Source organism: Theobroma umbraticum, unplaced genomic scaffold (genome assembly GCF_002168275.2).
Source record: "Theobroma umbraticum cultivar Fairchild unplaced genomic scaffold, ASM216827v3 scaffold_130.0, whole genome shotgun sequence".
NCBI classification, from domain to species: domain Eukaryota; kingdom Viridiplantae; phylum Streptophyta; class Magnoliopsida; order Malvales; family Malvaceae; genus Theobroma; species Theobroma umbraticum.
In genome coordinates this window covers 3,984,474-4,000,479 of record NW_018397264.1, presented here as the reverse complement: position 1 = coordinate 4,000,479, position 16,006 = coordinate 3,984,474, and the positions used below count along the sequence as shown (strand labels likewise).

The 16,006-nt window shown below is 33.7% G+C and overlaps 3 protein-coding genes and 1 pseudogene across 3 annotated transcripts; all 4 read right to left on the bottom strand.

Moving 5' to 3' along the window:
• Positions 1–100: 100 nt before the first annotated feature.
• Positions 101–913, bottom strand: LOC110421283 (putative glutathione S-transferase; annotated as a pseudogene).
• Positions 914–3,842: 2,929 nt separating this feature from the next.
• On the bottom strand, positions 3,843–4,763 carry LOC110421085 (putative glutathione S-transferase). Its single transcript, XM_021434553.1, has 2 exons — positions 4,455–4,763; positions 3,843–4,355 (listed from the first exon to the last, which is right to left on the bottom strand). Exons 1-2 carry the CDS (start codon positions 4,761–4,763, stop codon positions 3,990–3,992), a joined length of 675 nt encoding a protein of 224 aa, XP_021290228.1. The 3' UTR covers positions 3,843–3,989.
• A 3,966-nt stretch (positions 4,764–8,729) lies between these two features.
• Positions 8,730–9,734, bottom strand: LOC110421084 (glutathione S-transferase U7-like). The gene is made up of 2 exons (XM_021434552.1): positions 9,383–9,734; positions 8,730–9,283 (listed from the first exon to the last, which is right to left on the bottom strand). Exons 1-2 carry the CDS (start codon positions 9,689–9,691, stop codon positions 8,918–8,920), a joined length of 675 nt encoding a protein of 224 aa, XP_021290227.1. The 5' UTR covers positions 9,692–9,734; the 3' UTR covers positions 8,730–8,917.
• A 1,805-nt stretch (positions 9,735–11,539) lies between these two features.
• Positions 11,540–12,511, bottom strand: LOC110421086 (glutathione S-transferase U7-like). Its single transcript, XM_021434554.1, has 2 exons — positions 12,203–12,511; positions 11,540–11,941 (listed from the first exon to the last, which is right to left on the bottom strand). Exons 1-2 carry the CDS (start codon positions 12,509–12,511, stop codon positions 11,603–11,605), a joined length of 648 nt encoding a protein of 215 aa, XP_021290229.1. The 3' UTR covers positions 11,540–11,602.
• Between the last annotated feature and the right edge of the window lie 3,495 nt (positions 12,512–16,006).

Below are 16,006 nucleotides of genomic sequence, written 5' to 3'. Positions count from 1 at the left end.
ATATATATATATAGCTTTAGATAAGCATCCCAAGCTGCCAAGTTTAGGAAAATCAATTATCAGGAAGGCTAGCTAGTATGACGCTATTTAATGCTATTTGTTAGGCTGTCCAGCAACAAACTTCTCCCTCAATGTGTCTTGCGTAGGCCAACATTTTGTCGTGATCAGGAATGGTTTCTTTGATGACACAGTTTTTCAAGAAATTTTGTGCCCACTGATACAGTCGAGGTGAGGTGTTTGCGTCCAGCACCCCAACGCCCATCATTTCTTCCACATTCTTGAACCAATAGGCCAGCGTTCCATAGGAGATGTCCACCAAATTAATGGTATCACCACCAAAACACTTCTTGTCCCCAAAGAGGTTTCTCTTCTATAATTTTCAGCGCTTCCAAGAATTCCTTTGTTGCTTTCTCTTGCTCCTCTACCGGTTGATGGAAAACTTGCACGGAAAACCGGACTCTACGATCATAATACAGTTTAATTATTCTTAACAATAATTTTTTTTGGAAGTTATTCTTAACAAGAAATTAATGAAGGAAAGAGAAAAATAAGGGAATAAAATGATGGGTCAATGCCTAAAGGAAGAGGGTGAAAGGGTCCAAATCACCTCTCTGCTCCAGATTGTATCCAAAATCGAGCCATGGCTCTCGTAAGGATCACCTGGGAGCAATGGATTCTCCGGCCAGGTTTCCTCGATGTATTCAGGGATGATGAGGGACTCAGCAATTGGCTCGCTGCCATGGACAAGGACAGGGATCTTCTTGTAAACAGGCTTGAACTTCAACAGTAGTTCACTCTTGTTAGAAAGGTCTTCCTCCATGTATTCATAGTCTACACCATTGATTTTCAATGCCCAAATCACTCTATGACTATAAAGACTTGCCCAGAATCCGTGTAGCTTCACTTCTGCCATTGCTTTGATGAGCTCAAGCCTCGAGGAGCAAAGTCTGTTGCCAGGCCAAAGTCTATATATACATCAATCAAATGCTTGGACGATAAGGTTCAATTTAGAAATTAATACCCATGAAAGTGAACCTTTTTTTGTTCAAGAATATTTTGATTCAAGTGTTAAGACTCTTCTCTCTGATTTACCTATGGAAACTATGATCTTATTTTTTTTAATTTTTTCACCACCAATCCCATGCTTTTTGTAGACATGTTAAAATGGGCTTGACCCAGGTTGGTTCATTTTTTATTGAAAATTAAGTGAGTTGAGATTTGAAAATTCAAATTCATATTAAAATTGGGTTTAAATGGACCAACTCATCTAATTAGTGGATTGTCCCAAGTTGATGAGGGTTAGCCCTTTGTGATAAAAGAAAAAAATTAAATTAATAATTTTATATATTTTGTTATATAAAATTAATAATTTAGTTACTAATATTATTATTTATTTTATATATTTCAATGTTTTTAACTTTTACTTGTCAAATTAATAGTTTTAGTTAAGATTGAAACTCACTATTTCTTTTTCTTTTATGGTAAAGAATATTAAAGGATAATGATTCAAATTTTGAAACATTATTCCCACCCAAATGAGATTTAAATATTTTACTTGAAAATAAAGATTAAGGATGACATAAATAAATCTTGAACTTTCTATTTATTTAGTTATATACTTATGTTTTTGAGATTATAGTTTGTGTTAAAGATTGAAACTTTATCTACCTTTGATATAATTTATTTGCTAATATATGTTTAGTGTAATTTATTTGTTTGTAACATGTTTATATTATTCAATTTATAGATTAAATCATAAAATAATTTTATTGATAAGGAGTTTGTTAGGTAAAGTTATGAAAATAATTTTTTTTAAAAAAAAATTAGTCGGTTGACCCAACTCGACTCGTAAACTAACAAGGACTGGGTTGGATCAGAGTTTTGATGGGTCATATAAAAAATGAACTAACGTAACCTAGCTCATATTTTCTCAATCCATAATATTTTGGACTGGATGATCTCACCAAATTTTTATTTTATTTGTTTCCTTCACACTCTTTTAATCAATATCAACTATTAAAGATAATGATATAGTTAAACTATACTTTATTCACCTCTATAACAAATCTTTTGGTAACCTCATATCAAAGTCACCTTGGACATCAACAATTTCTATTTCTCGCATCCCACCATATTGATATCTTTTGTCAGAACACCGGTTGTCCATGTATTGACATGTTATATATATATATATATATACACACACACACACACACACATACACACATATACATATAACATATACTTTTTTCATCTCTATGATAAATTTTTCATAACATGATATCAAAGCCCCCAAATATTAAAAATCTCTATTTCACACACCCCACCCATATTGATGTTTTCTATCACGGTGTTTATTGTTCATGTATTGACATGTTCTGTCATTGCAACTTATCTAACACATCAACTGTCATATATTCAGCCACATTATCTGTAAGTCAACTATTTATAACGTATTCTGTCACATACTTTGTCATATCTTCTATAATAGACATATAATTCAAAATAATATATACCACCAATCTATATAACTTGGGTAATGTGTTTTTAGTGGGGAAATAGCTAAGATGTACTTGAAATTTGATATGATATCTTAGGCCCTAATTTGAAGAGTTCATGATTTAATTAGTCTACAGCAAGGATATATGGAAAACATGAACTATATAATGTAGTATCAATTTCACTTTTAAGACAAAGATCATAATATTTGAAAAGTTTTTAAATTATAAAAAAAATCTAAGGTATGATATTTAAAAAAGTCTCTAAACTATTTAGTAAAATTGAAATAAGTATTTATGCTTTTATTACATTTAATTAAGTTTTTATATTTTTATTTTGAGCCAAATAAGTCTATTGTATTTTAATTTTAAGTCAAATAAACCCTTATGATTAATAATTAACTTATTTAAAATGTCACTTATCATGTTATATCGCGTGGTGCTAATGTATCATGCTAACATATCAAAATTGATAATGGAGTGACATACTGATATATCATAATAGATTATGACATTACATATTAATTTGACATAATAACATGTTCATGTGATATTTTTAACTATTTGCATCAATGTCATGTTAGTGCTATGTGGTTATAGAATGATAATGGACATTTTGACTAATAATAATTAGTTAATTATTTGTTGTAAAGACTTATTTGACAAGAAATAAAAATACAGGATTTTGATTGAATATAATAAAAGAATAAAAATTTATTTGAATTTTTTTCAATAATTTAAGAGCTTGTTTGAATATTATGTCAAAAATCAAATAAGTTTTTAATTTTTTATTTAATTATTTGATGTTTCTTATGTTGCTCATAATACTCTTCGGAGTTAAAAACTTATTATTGTATGACATGATGGAAATATGTTTTCCTCGATGGTTCCAACTTAATATTATAACTTCTCCATTGAAAAAAAAAATTCAATCAAGTCTTATATTTTTATTTATTTTTAATAAAATTTTATATTTTTATTTTAAATTAAATAAGTTACCAAACACTTTAAAAAAATTAAGAAACTAATTAGTATTAATCATTATGACATTTGTCATTTTCCTAACCGGTGCCCCAACATGTCATAATAGCAAGTAAAACCGCCACAATTATTTAGAAGAAAAAAAAAAACATTCTTTAATTTGGTTCGCCTTATGTCTCTCAAAATTTCTCTCTCTCTCTCTCTCTCTTTGTTCTAACGAAACGGAACCAGCTTAAAATTCCCAGCTTTCATGGCCTCCATTTCTTAAATTCCAAACATACCCATTTCTTTCCTGATCATCATGGACTTGTAAAATTAATCCTCCCATAAAACCAAAAAAAGTTCTGCTTTTATGCAACAGAATTCAATTATTTCATGCTTAATTAATACAACATAGCATAACTAAGCAGATTACAAATATATATATATAGCTTTAGATAATCATCCCAAGCTGCCAAGTATAGGAAAATCAATTTTCCAGAAGGCTCGCTAGTATGAAGCTTTTTTATGCTATTTGTTAGACTGTTCAGCAACAATCTTCTCCCTCAGGCCTCTCAGATAAGCCACCATTTTGTCACGATCAGGGATTGTTTCTTTGATGACAGCAACTTCCACGAAATTTTGAGCCCATTCATACAGTCGAGGTAAGGTGTTTGGTTCCAGCACCTTAACGCCGATTGCTTCTTGCATGTTCTTGAGCCAATAGGTCAGCACTCCGTAGGAGATGTCCACTAAATTAATGGTATTAGTACCGAAAAACTTCTTGTCCCCAAGAGCTTTCTCTTCTATAATTTTCAGCACTTCCAACGATTCCTTTGCTGCTTTCTCTTGCTCCTCTCCACCGGTTGATAGAAGCAATGCACGGAAAACAGGACCCTAGGATCATTGTAAAGTTTGATAATTCTTAACAAGAACATAAAAGAAAAGAATGATAGGTCAATGCCTCAATGGAGATAGTGAAAGAGTCAAAATCACCTTGTCTTCTAAGAATTGAATCCAAAATCGAGCCATGGCTCTCTCATAAGGATCACTTGGGAGCAATGGATTCTCCGGCCAGGTTTCTTCGATGTACTCAAGGATGACGGGGGACTCAGCTATTGGCTTGCCGCCATGGACAAGGACAGGGATCTTCTTGTAAACAGGATTGTACTTCAACAGCTGTTCACTCTTGTTATAAAGGTCTTCCTCTATGTATTCATAGTCCACACCTTTGATTTTCAATGCCCAAATCACTCTATGACTAAAAGGACTAGACCAGAATCCGTGTAGCTTCACTTCTGCCATTGCTATGATGAGCTCAAGATGCAAAGTTTGTTGCCAGGCCTAAATCAATATATATAATAGATCAAATGCTTGGACAATAAGTTTCAATTTAGAAATTAATAACCATGAAAGTGACCCTTCATTTGTATACCAATAGAATACCTCCTAGGTCACATGTTTTCTATGAGGAAATAGACGGGAATTTGAGGAAGTCAAGGTCAGCTTGGAATTTGATGTAATATTGTAGGCCCCAATTTGAAGAGTTGAGGATTCTGATTAATTTACAGTGTATGGAAAACATGAACTAGATAATGCAGTACTAATTTGACTGTGAAGATAAAGAATTTTGTTTTTATAATATACATTTGCTTGAAGATTTCGATATCCTGCCTCTTAGAATGAACAAAACAAAGTTCAAATGGACTATTGCCTTATTTAATTATTTCTATACCAACTGCCCCTTAATCTCAATGTTTAATAATCGACATAAACAAATGATATTTGGTAATCAAACCCGCTTTTGATTGTGCATGCCACCATGTCATGCTGGTAAGAAGGTTCTTCATGTTCCTGTTTGTCTCTTTATGATTTGTGATGTTTTAAAACTAATTCTCTACTGTGATATAAAAATCATTAATCTAGTTTTAAAAATTATTTCCAATTTTTTTAATTTTCATTTTTACTTTCTAATTGTCAATTCATGCAGATCAAAGGGCAGTTCTAGCTTGGGGAATAAGTTTGAAGTTCGAAAACAATGTCAATGAAGGCAACTTTTACTCTTTTCTAGATGTTTCTGATATAAGTTTAGACTCTTCAGCTGGTAATATTGCATTTCATATTGTAAAAGTCATATAATCCGTCACATAGTTGGATCAGATAAATTACTTAATCCAATGAATACCATGTTACGGATATGATTGCTCCATGCAATATACAATAGGCCTGCGTCATGCATGACAAGTGATCATGCTTTTAATAAAAAAAAAAAGAATCAATTTGCCCCTTTCAAACTGAGTAAAATAACAAGTTTCGAAGATTGAAGAACCCTTTTCTTAGATAACGTTGTTCAAATTGAAATTGGAAAAATGGGGAGCGTTTTCGGTACTTCTAAGTTTTAGTCTACCAAGTAGGAAGTGAGATAGAAGATGCAATCATAAAGAATGCCCCATTTGTAATTGAAATATTTCAGAAGGCTGAACATTTCAAAATGATTCAGAATAATTTAAGGCAGCAAGCCACCATAGCATTGTTGTAACCATAGCTATAACAGATAAATAATTTGAAGGTATAAACCAACATGAAAATTAAACGGAGAAGAAGTAGTTCTTCCTCACGACGTAAATGTGTAATACAAGCTTGTATTACTAGCTTATTTACTTTCAAGTGATTCTGATGAGGTGATATTATATACGACCTTTCTCTTTTTCAAGAAATTTATAGAGTACTCTGTTGTCATATGGGACATTGTCTTTGATTGCGGATTATTTACTGAAATTCCTCATTAAAGGTATTTGCTTTAATAAACTTCGTTCCAATTACCTTTTGACTATTTTCATTTTTTATGTACATAATAAGTAATAATTACAAATATCTCATTAGGTAACCATTGAGAATCGTAACAGTTTGTAATGAATGATTATTAATGGTGTAATTAGATTTGTTTTTGTAAAGCACTTGTACTTAAAAAAAAATGTTGAGAGGAAATTCTTTTTAACTATTTCAAATCTATGCTAATAAGTTTCACAAAACATCTCAATAGCAAAAGTAACTTAAGAATAATATCACTTATTTTGAAATACTTTCATTTCATTATTGTTTGTGTGATATAACTGTGTTATTCATTCTTTTTACTACCGTTGCTCTCTCCAAATGATAACATGTTTTTTATGAAATAACTTTTTACAATATGAGAAATATAAAATCTTAATAGTCAAAATCAAGTAATTTTAAAAAGCAAATCCAAAAATACAACAATTCATGAAACCTTAACCTCAGGATAACCAAATAAATCATGAGGTGATCATTATGAACTTTTACAAGTAATTCTTCCACAAAACCTAAAGCTCTTTCTTTGGAAGGTTAATTTATTAGTTTCAGCGGCCGATCAATGTCATTGTTAATTTAAGACTGTAACTACTAAAAACTCCCCATGGCATGTCAAAGAACGGCTCGGACAAGGAAACCTGTGCCATTGGCAAAAGATTAGCTGCTCAAAATGTCAAGGCAGCTTAACAAGTGATCAATACTAAAGAGAAAAGAGAAAAAAAAAATGTCCCTTCTAATGAATGATTTCTTCCCAATGAGTCTGTCATATTTTGTGCCTTTATGTTTTTGCCAGCCAGTTCTTTGCTGGGAGTGTTAAGGTTTTTGTCATGTTTCTTGTTTTTGGCTTTGCTTGATACGGTGGCCTTTTTTGCAAGCTCGTGGCTCCCAGGTGTTTTGGGATCCTTTTTGGTGCTGCTTCTGACTTCTCTATTCGGCTGGATGCTCGTGTTTCTTATGTGAAAGGATGTGTTGGTATGGCGGGGAGTGGGATGTGTTCTGGAAACTCTATCGGTGAACGTGTAATGAATCCGATGCTGTTTGGGTTGGCTCGTCTAAGATACTGTGGTTAATGCTGCCAGGAAGGCTTTTTGTTGATGATGCGATCCCCTGGGTTTTTTGTTCTGTTCTGCAAATTGCCAGATCTTGTCTCTTACTCGGGATGAACTTGATGTTTTCTGAGTTTTATCTGTCAATCAAGTCCATCTCGATTCTGTTACCGGCTGCTTTTGGACCGGGGGTCTCTTTGGTTCGATTGTTTGGACCCTGCTGTCCGTTGGACCTTCTTTTTGGTCCTCTCGCTGTTCGTTGCCACTAAGTCTCTGTTTAAAGCCTTTTCCATCCGATGATTGGTGCTGCTTTTGTTTTGAATGGTCTTCTCCCATGTTTCCTAAGGGTTTCTTTTACTGTGTAACTTCTGGTGGCGCGAGTAGGGTTGACTTCACATGAGGGGATTTTTGCTGTGGGAGTTCTTTTCTTGCTCGTTGGGTTGGGGGTATTGCTGTTTCCAATCAGATAGAATTAGTACGATTTTTGTTTTCTGGCACCTCTGGTTGTTCATGGTGCTGTGCTGCCCATTTCTCTTTGGACAGATTCTTTTTGGTACAAGTGTACAGGTTTCATCCAGCCAAGGCAACTATTATGCCATCAAGAGTCTTTAAGCAATTAAGACTAAAGACTTGAAGTGGCAGGTCGAAGGCTGGCTCAATAAAATTTCTCCGTTCAAAACTAACCAATAAAGCACTGTCATGAACTTTTGAGCGATTGGTGTTGTGTATTGTGTCAAGCAGGTGAAGTGAATTTGAAAGGGACGGTGAGCGTGAAGGTGGGTTCAGTGTTTCTCCCAGGGGGTGTGGCGATGGTTTGTGGGATGTTTTGAGGTTGTGGACTGACAGGAGGCCTCTGCTAAGGATCCACATTTTTCTCAATCATTTCAAATGCTGCTGATGCCATGCTTAATTCCTGACGATGTTGATGTTGACGCTCTTTGAAGGCTCCTGGTTTGCTGGGTTCACGATGCTCGTTGCGGACACCTTTGCGCTAGGAGTTTGCTTCACCCGATCTGTGTTCTGTGGTTTTTGAAAGATCTGAGGCTAGTGGTGCCCTGTGGATGCGTTCCCGCCACTGGTTAGGATTATGTTTAGCAGTGGCGCCATTGAACATAAGCGTCTTTTGAAATTGTACAGCACTTTTACCCACATCAGACGCTTTATGCCACTAAAGTCTTCTGCAACCATGCTTTAGACTTCTTGTGGCATAAACTGGTGATGGAAGAATAAAACCGCCTTTAATAAAAAAACAAAAAAAACAATAAAGCACTGTCCTAACTCGATAGCAAATGACACAGAGCACTAAAAAATTTCAGATCGAGCCCTTTCTGCCTAAGAAACCAGAACAAAGAAAACCTGAACAAAGGTCAGACATCAAACACAAAGATCCGACCTAAGAAGCACAAAACCAAAAGTTGTTCTGCTTTTTTACACTAGAATTCTTTTATTTGATAATTAATACAATAGAACATAACAAAGCAGATAACACACACACATATATAAGCTTATGATAACCATTACAAGCTGCCAAGTATGGTAAAATCAATTTTCCAGAAAGGGTAGCTAGTACGACGCTTTTTTATGCTATTTGTTAAGCTGTTCAGCAAGAATCTTCTCCCTGATTAGTCTTGTATAGGCCAACATTTTATCATTATCAGGAATGTTTTCTTTGATGACAGGAACTTCCATGATATTTTGAGCCCATTGATACAGACGGGGTAAGGTGTTTGGCTCCAGAACCTTAACGCCAATTACTTCTTCCACATTCTTGAACCAATAGGCCAGCGTTGCATAGGAGATGTCCACTAAATTAATGGAATCACCACCAAAAAACTTCTTATCCCCAAGAGCTTTCTCTTCTATAATTTTCAGCACTTCTGAGAATTCCTTTGCTGCTTTCTCTTGCTCCTCTCCACCGGTTGACAGAAAAAATGCACGGAAAAGCGGACTCTACGATCATTGTAAAGTTTGATAATTGTTAACAAGAACATTAAAGAAAAGAATGATAGGTCAACGCCTCAATGGAGATAGTGAAAGAATGAAAATCACCTGGTCTGCTCCATATTGAATCCAAAACCGAGCCTTGGCTCTCTCATAGGGATCACTTGGGAGCAATGGATTATCCGGCCAGGTTTCTTCGATGTACTCAAGGATGATGAGGGACTCTGCAATTGGCTTGCCGCCATGAACAAGGACAGGGATCTTCTTGTAAACAGGATTGTACTTCAACAGCAGTTCACTCTTGTTAGAAAGGTCTTCCTCTATGTATTCATAGTCTACACCTTTGATTTTCAATGCCCAAATCACTCTATGACTAAAAGGACTAGCCCAGAATCCATGTAGCTTTACTGCTGCCATTGCTTTGATGAGCTCAAGATGCAAGGTTTGTTGCCTGGCCAAAGTCCATATAATGGATCACATGCTTGGACAATAAGTTCCAATTTTGAAAATCATACCCATGAAAGTGACCCTTCATTTGTTTAAAGGTATTTTGGGTTTAGTGTTTGACTCGTCTATCTCATTGACCTTTGAAAATCACGTGCTTGTTCTTTTGATCTTCTTCACCACCAACCCCATGCCATCTGGTCTCACCGAATTTCTTATTTTATTACTTCTTTTTCTGCCCTTTTTGCCTCTATCCAGGAAAGAATAAAAAAAAGCCTAATGGTCTGATTGCGGCTAGCATATGTATAATAGACTTTTAATCAAAATAATGTATACCAACATGTTTTCTATGGGGAAATAGCTGAAAATTTGAGGAACTCTGGGTTTGCTTAAAATTTGATATAATGTTTTAGACCGTAATTTTCTTATTAGTTTACAGAGATGATGATATATGGAAAACATGATCTCGACAATGCAGTATTAATTTCACTCTGAAGAAAAAGATAATAGTTTTTATCACTATATTCACATGAATATTTCAATATCCTGGAAGAAAGTTGAATGGACTATTATCTTTTTTATTTATAAATATTTCAACAGCCATTTAATCTTCATACTTAATGAGCAACAAGCAACAATTGACATCAGCAATCACCCCGCTTCTTATTGTGGTTCCTTTGATTTTTTTTTTTAAATTCACATTGAACTTGAATAAATTGGGGGTTAAGTAGCTCTTCCATCTCATATATCTAAAAAGATTTAAATCCAAGATGAAAACTTCATGTTCTAACTTTGGTTGCATATATACTTCGTAAGTACAACTCACCTTGATTTAACATAATAAGAACAATTATCTTAATGCAGAATTGCCATTTATGCAGTGGCTAGAAATTTTTCCCTAACTCGCCCCATATGGGATATCAGTTTTGCTTGATCTGGAGTATTTTCTCTGATTACAGGAGCATCCTTAAAATTCTTAACCCATTCACTCAATCGAAATAAGGTTACAGCAAATTTAAATCTGGGATGTGTGAAGACACAGTTAATTAATTACATGCTCTCCTGACCCAAAACCGAGTTATTGCTCTCTCACAAGCATCCTGTGGCAGTAAAGGATGCTGTGGCCATGTTTCTTCTATATATTCAAGAATAATAAGGGACTCAGCGATCGACTTGTCATCACCATTAACGAGGAAAGGGACTTTGTTTTAGACTGGATTGTGCTTTAACACCGGCTCACTCTTGTTAGCAAGGTCCTCTTCTATGTACTCATAGTCGTCTACGCCTTTCAGTTTCAATGTCCAGATCACTCGGTGACTAAAATAATTAATTTTTTCAATGTCCACAAAACATCGCGGAAAGTAAGAGTAAAAAATATGACCGTTTTGGATTGTTTCCTCCTCTTTCAAACCCAACAAAAGAGTCATAGTATTCCTAGAAGGAATTTATTATTTTTACTATTAAAACCAATTCATTGTAATCTAAGTTGTATTTTTTTTACTTTGCATTTACGATTAAAATTAATTATTATGATCAAATCTAGATCAAATGTAACACTAATCAAACTTTAAACCCCAAGCATAATACTCTAACAAACGACACTGATTCAAACCTAAACCATTTTTAATTCTAAACTTTAGTTTATTTATAGATAGTGAAAAAAAGGCATATAATAACTAAAAATGATTTCAAAAGAAAAATGAAATAACAAGGGTGACGACAGATACAAGCATTATTATTCTTAAACTAATAAAAGCCAGCTTAACCAACATGAAAATTAAACAGAGAACAGATTAAAGGAGTTGTCCCTCACAACATAAGTGTAGTACAAACTGCTATTAGTAGCTAATTTATTTTCGTGTGATTATGATGAGGTGATGTTTTTTATAATGCTCTTCTGTTTTTCAAGAAATCTACTACTCTGCTGTGATCAGGGACATTGTCTTTGATTACAGGTTCTTCACTGAAATTCTTCATCCATGCATGCAGGCGAGGGAAGGTATCGGCTTTGATAAGTTTGATTCCAACTACCTCTTCCGCAGGCACCAACGCATGAATAACCCATCCGAAGATAAGATCAGCTAGTCCAATTTTGTCACCACCAAAAAACTTCTTGTCTCCAAGCCCATGCTCTTCTATTGTTTTCAAAATTTCAAGGTTGTTGTTGATCGCCTTTTCCTGGTCTTCCCCGAATTTATGAAAGAATTCCCACATAGTTCGAATCTGCAAAAGTATAATCATAAGGTTGATTAGGATCAAATATCAATCCTGGATTGAAACAGGCATGAACCTACTCTTGAAAATGAAATAGAATAAAAGCATTTGTGATTGAAAAAAATAGTAAGATCAATTAAAGCCTGAGGACAAGAATGATGAAGCATTTAGGAGTTGAGTTATGATTGTTATGAGATAGAGTAGCAACTCTTTTAACTAAACTGCTCGGTTCTGACTATTTTTGAAGAACAAAATCCGGATAACATATACCTTTTCATCTATGAATTTGGCCCAAAACCGGGCGACAGATCTCTCATGAACATCTTTTGGAAGCAGGGGATTCTGTGGCCACACCTCATCAATGTATTCAAGAATAACCAATGACTCTGCAATTGGTTTTCCTCCGTGAACAAGCACTGGAATCTTCTTGTGAACGGGATTGTACTGTAGCAGCAAGTGGCTCTTATTGGGGATATTTTCCTCTATGTATTCATAATTCACACCCTTGAGCTTTAGAGCCCAAATGACCCTTCGGCTAAAAGGACTTGGCCAAAATCCAAAGAGCTTCACCTCATCCATGCTGTGATCTCTACTTTGTGTTGGTGGCCTTTATATAATTGCTGGAGTGGTGACAGTGAATGATCCTCAGTTTTCCTCATACAAAGTAGTAATGTACAAATTATATACTGTAGATCAGGTAAATTATCTAATCATGTGCGTCACGAGTGATGTATCTGAATAACTGTGCTTGCTGCAAAAAATTTGAAAAGTTGTGTTCTAGAATGTGTTATGAAATTATTTCACTATTTTTTATTTGTATTAATTATTAAATTAAAAATTATTTTAGAGAGGTCATTAAGAAAATTTATAAAAAAAATTTAAAAAAATTTATATAATATGTAATTTTTTTTTAATTTTGGAGGGACCATCCTATGGGGAGCCTCTGCCCCTGAAAATATGGATGTCAATAAGATAAAAAAAAAATGGAATATTTTTTTATGTTTTTTAACATAAGAAGTCCAATATCCTACTGTATTTTACAATATTAGCTAGCACACTACAGTATCATATGCATCTAATCTAATCAAAGAAATCTGAAAGCTTAAACAATGAAAAATCATATGCACCAGTGAATTGATATTGTGTAAAAAAATTGACATCCGATCATTAGATCACTTTTGGAGTAGTAGAATTTGTTTGTGGTTAATGTAATTAAATTGTGAGTGGTGCTTGTAGTATAGATTAGGTATCATCAGAGATTCATTTAGATACGGTCCATTAGAGAATATCATTATTATGGTATAAGGTTTTTGTCATGATTTTGTATGTAAAGACTAAAGTCATGATTATGGAAAGAAAGTCTATGAGAGTATGTGTTTTGAACTATTGGAACTTGTGTTATTAAAAAAATTTGATGTGTTATAAATGCATTTAATATAATTTCGTATTGTGATAAGACCAATTAATAATTATAAGTTTTATATTGGAAATCTTGACTATGATTTCAACTTTAAAGAATATAAGAAAATCTGAGAGATTAAGTAATGCTTTTGATTGGTGGTCTTATATTTGCTTTTGACGCAAATTTGATTAGTTGGAGTTTGCATTGGTCGATATTCTGTATAAAACTATTTTTCTTATGGTACATAGCTTGGGATTTGATTTTGGAGTTGATGATGATATATTTTACTAAGAAAAATTTCGAATACTTTGATACCTATTAAGTTTTGTGGAGCATTTAATTGTAATATAATAATTGGTCTTTGAAATCGAAAGAAAATAATATACAAATTTTAGAGATGGCTTAGACAGTGAACGATTATGTTTGAATTTGCAGGGAAAAAAAAAGGAGAAAAACTTATCAATTTGACATAGTACATTGGTTTGATGTTTGTCATTGGTTCATGATGGTTAAGTTAATAAGGAGTATTTTTTAAAACTTATGAATGCAATGTATTACATCAACATGATCTTATCACAGTTTAGCAATGGTTAAGTCGTTGAAAAGTACTTTGCTAGCTAATTGAAGGGAAATGAAATTAATATGCGATATTTTGAGGTGACTAGGGATTCCTTAATGTTGTTAGTCATACTTGAGGTGGTATGTGGTTCTAATTATTGGATATGAATTGAGAAATTTTTTTTTTGGAGAGATTCTTAGACTTGTGACTATAGTTGTGTAAGATAATGTTAGGAAAATATATATGCTATTCTAAGGTTATATTGAATGAAATATTAGAGTGCGCAATGGAAGCATGATTTGGTAAAAATAAGGATTATTTTTAACTTAGCAAATGATGGATCTACAATACCAATGGATATCGCTTGATTAATTTGTGTCCTAATGGTGTATGATTATTGATTTTGATACCGAAGATAGTTGGAGAACGAAAATGAGTTAGGATATTATGAAGTTGTATTGTGTTGATCTCATTAGTAAGGAAGATTGATTGAATGAAGTGGAATTGCACAAAAGTTATGTTGCAATGACAAGGTTGAGATTTATGTGTTTGCATACTTCTGAGATTATGGAGCTTTACAAGGAGTTTGATCTTTTGTGATTGCATCTTGCTTTGGACAAGAATTGAGATTTCAAATTTTAGGATGTTTGATTAGTTAACTATATAAGATTTGGATTTATATTGAATTGTTAGTGGTTTCATGATTATCTGAAGTTTTATGAGATGTTGTTAGATTGCAAAGATCAACTCTATTAGAGGAAGATTGAATGTTACATTTAATCAAGAGTTAAACAAGACCTGAACCTTATGGAATTTTGAATTTAGAGACCAAATTCTTTAAAGTGGGGGAGTATGTAATACTCTTAAAAAATTTATACTTAATTAATTTTGTTATAAAACAATGCAATTGCTAAGTTATAATCTATTGACTAAAAACCCATTTTTAATAATTTTGATGATTTAACTTTGAGTTATCAAAACTCTATATTCTAGTAACGTTTTGAGTCGTTTTTTTTTTTTTTTTGAATAACTTGGACCCATAAACTTAAAATAGCAAAAGGCTCTCCAATTGAATATAATAATTGAATGGATTCAGAGAATACTTCGACAATCCTTGTAATTGAAGTCAAGAGTCAAAAATGTCAACAATATGCAAACTCAAAATTGGTGGCTGAACAAATATTTGATGGATGGTTTTTGGAGGGAGGTAAGGTTATATGTTAAATACTTAACCTCTACTCGGTTTGAGATGAATCAGGGTAATCAAAATGGACATTGGGTAATTAAAGGACGTACAACTACCAGTAAAAGTAGAGCAAAGTTCCAGCAGATTATTTTTGACTTTTTCCTTTTGATGCCTGTTGTTCCGATCGATAATGAAAATCCATGTCTCTCGCTTTAACAAACGACCAAGGTCGGGGAGGTTTTCTTCGATTTCGGGGACTTCCTCGAAATTCTTGGTTCATGCGTGCAGGCGAGGAAACTCGTGGGCTTCCAGCAGATTTCTGCCCGGTACCTTTTCAATGACTCCAGGCCAGTAGGCGAGTCCGCCAAAGGCTATGTCCACCATGCTAATCTTGTCTCCAAGGCCATGTTCTTCTATGGTTTTTAGCATTCCAAGCTCTCCTCAATTACTTTCTGTCGTTCTTCGCCTCTAGTTCCACAAATTTCTGTTAGGTTAGTTAATTCAAGTTAGTTTTAAGATTAAATATGCTTTTTTCTTTTTTTGTCTTCTTCTGTAAATGCTGTACATATATAAATAGATGATTTGTACCCTATAGGAAAAATTATTCAATGAGAATTTCCAGACTCTCTCACCTTTTTTGGCTGCGCCGTCACTGCTATTTTACCGTTTTCATCAATATTAGTGTCCAAAAACGGATAAAGGGAATTGGCCAGTCAATTACTGGAGGTTTTCCCTTCAATCAGTCACTGAGATCCCAGCTGAGCTGTTTTGTTTGGGATTTCCGCTGATCCAAAAGGTTTAATCTACAAGGTAGGAAGTGAGATAGAAGATGCAATCATAAAGAATGCTCCATTTGTAATTGAAATATTTCAGAAGGTTGAAAATTTCAAAATGATTTCAGAATAACTTAAAGCAACAAGCCGCAAT